The 1,106-nt window shown below is 44.4% G+C and overlaps 1 protein-coding gene across 1 annotated transcript in view; it reads right to left on the bottom strand.

Annotated features, from left to right (window-relative positions):
* LOC119592130 (large neutral amino acids transporter small subunit 2-like) overlaps nt 1-1,106 on the bottom strand; it is a gene marked incomplete in the record, with an annotated part of 120,358 nt that overhangs the window by 6,140 nt on the left and 113,112 nt on the right. Inside the window, 1 exon segment of the mRNA XM_037940949.1 lies at nt 759-862. Coding sequence (XP_037796877.1) covers nt 759-862 — 104 coding nt within the window.

Consider the following 1,106-nt stretch of genomic DNA (forward strand, 5'->3'; position numbering starts at 1 on the left):
GTGACCAATAGAGACGAACAGGGAGAGAAGGGGAGAAGGAAGAAACGACCCATGGAAGGTGAAGAGAAGTGGCAAGGTCCTTCTGGAGCAGTCAGTCCAGAAGGTCTTTTGGAGAAGTGCTCAACACTGGGAGTCGACGAGGCCAGCTGTCCGTTACTATGACTAATTCGTGTGCATATAAAAGACTATAGCATAATCCGTGATAAAAATAATGAAAAGAATGAATATAAATAAGCTATGATAAACAACTTAATAGCTCTCTGGCTGCTTTAGTATATGGCTGGGAAGGACATGACAAAGCGAGATCCGGGAAACCACAGATGCCTCCTCTGTCACCTAAGACTGATTCTCTCGGACATAAACATGGTAGGAGTCATGACATATTCCTAACCATAATGCACTCCTGTGATGCTAAAGGGAGGATCAGGTCATGCTGAAAGCCACAAATAAGAGAGAGAGGGAGAGACACGATCCATTTCTACTGAAGGAGGCATCTGCTTATTCCTTATTCCAGCAAAAGAAAATGGGTTGGGTGAAAAGATTGAAAAACTGTGAAGTGTATGAATACAACGATGCTGTATTCATGTGATATTTCCACACTCTATTACTGTTGCTTTTTACAGTTCTTAGTACAGTGAGATCCCATTCTCTGGTGCTTGAGTGATCATGCTAAGATGACTGGCCACGTGACACTAGCCTACACCTTGTTAAAAAACAAAAATACCGTATTCCTTCTTTCTCTAACACTCTATCTGTACCTGGAGGAGGTTAGCAGCACGCCGTTGACAGCTCCGAAGGTCGAACACGCCACAAAAAATGGCATAATCCAAGCCATGTAACCATACAACCTATTTGCAAAAGTCTGTGAAAACAAGGGTTGGGTGTGAGTGGGTTAAAAAGGGCAGTTAGCAGCGTTACGTGGTGGTTGTGGCGGGCTTGGTTATGTAGATCCTTCTCAGCACCTCCCACCCGGACCTGCTGCTGGGTGCTAATGTATGGGTGTGGGTGCTGGAGTGGCAATATATGTGCGGATGAACTTTTCGCTTCGGCAAGAGGGAGTTTTGTTCTCTGGACATATCAAAGATTCTAAATTCTTCCCTACTGTA

This window comes from Penaeus monodon, chromosome 29, assembly GCF_015228065.2.
Source record: "Penaeus monodon isolate SGIC_2016 chromosome 29, NSTDA_Pmon_1, whole genome shotgun sequence".
NCBI classification, from domain to species: Eukaryota; Metazoa; Arthropoda; class Malacostraca; order Decapoda; family Penaeidae; genus Penaeus; species Penaeus monodon.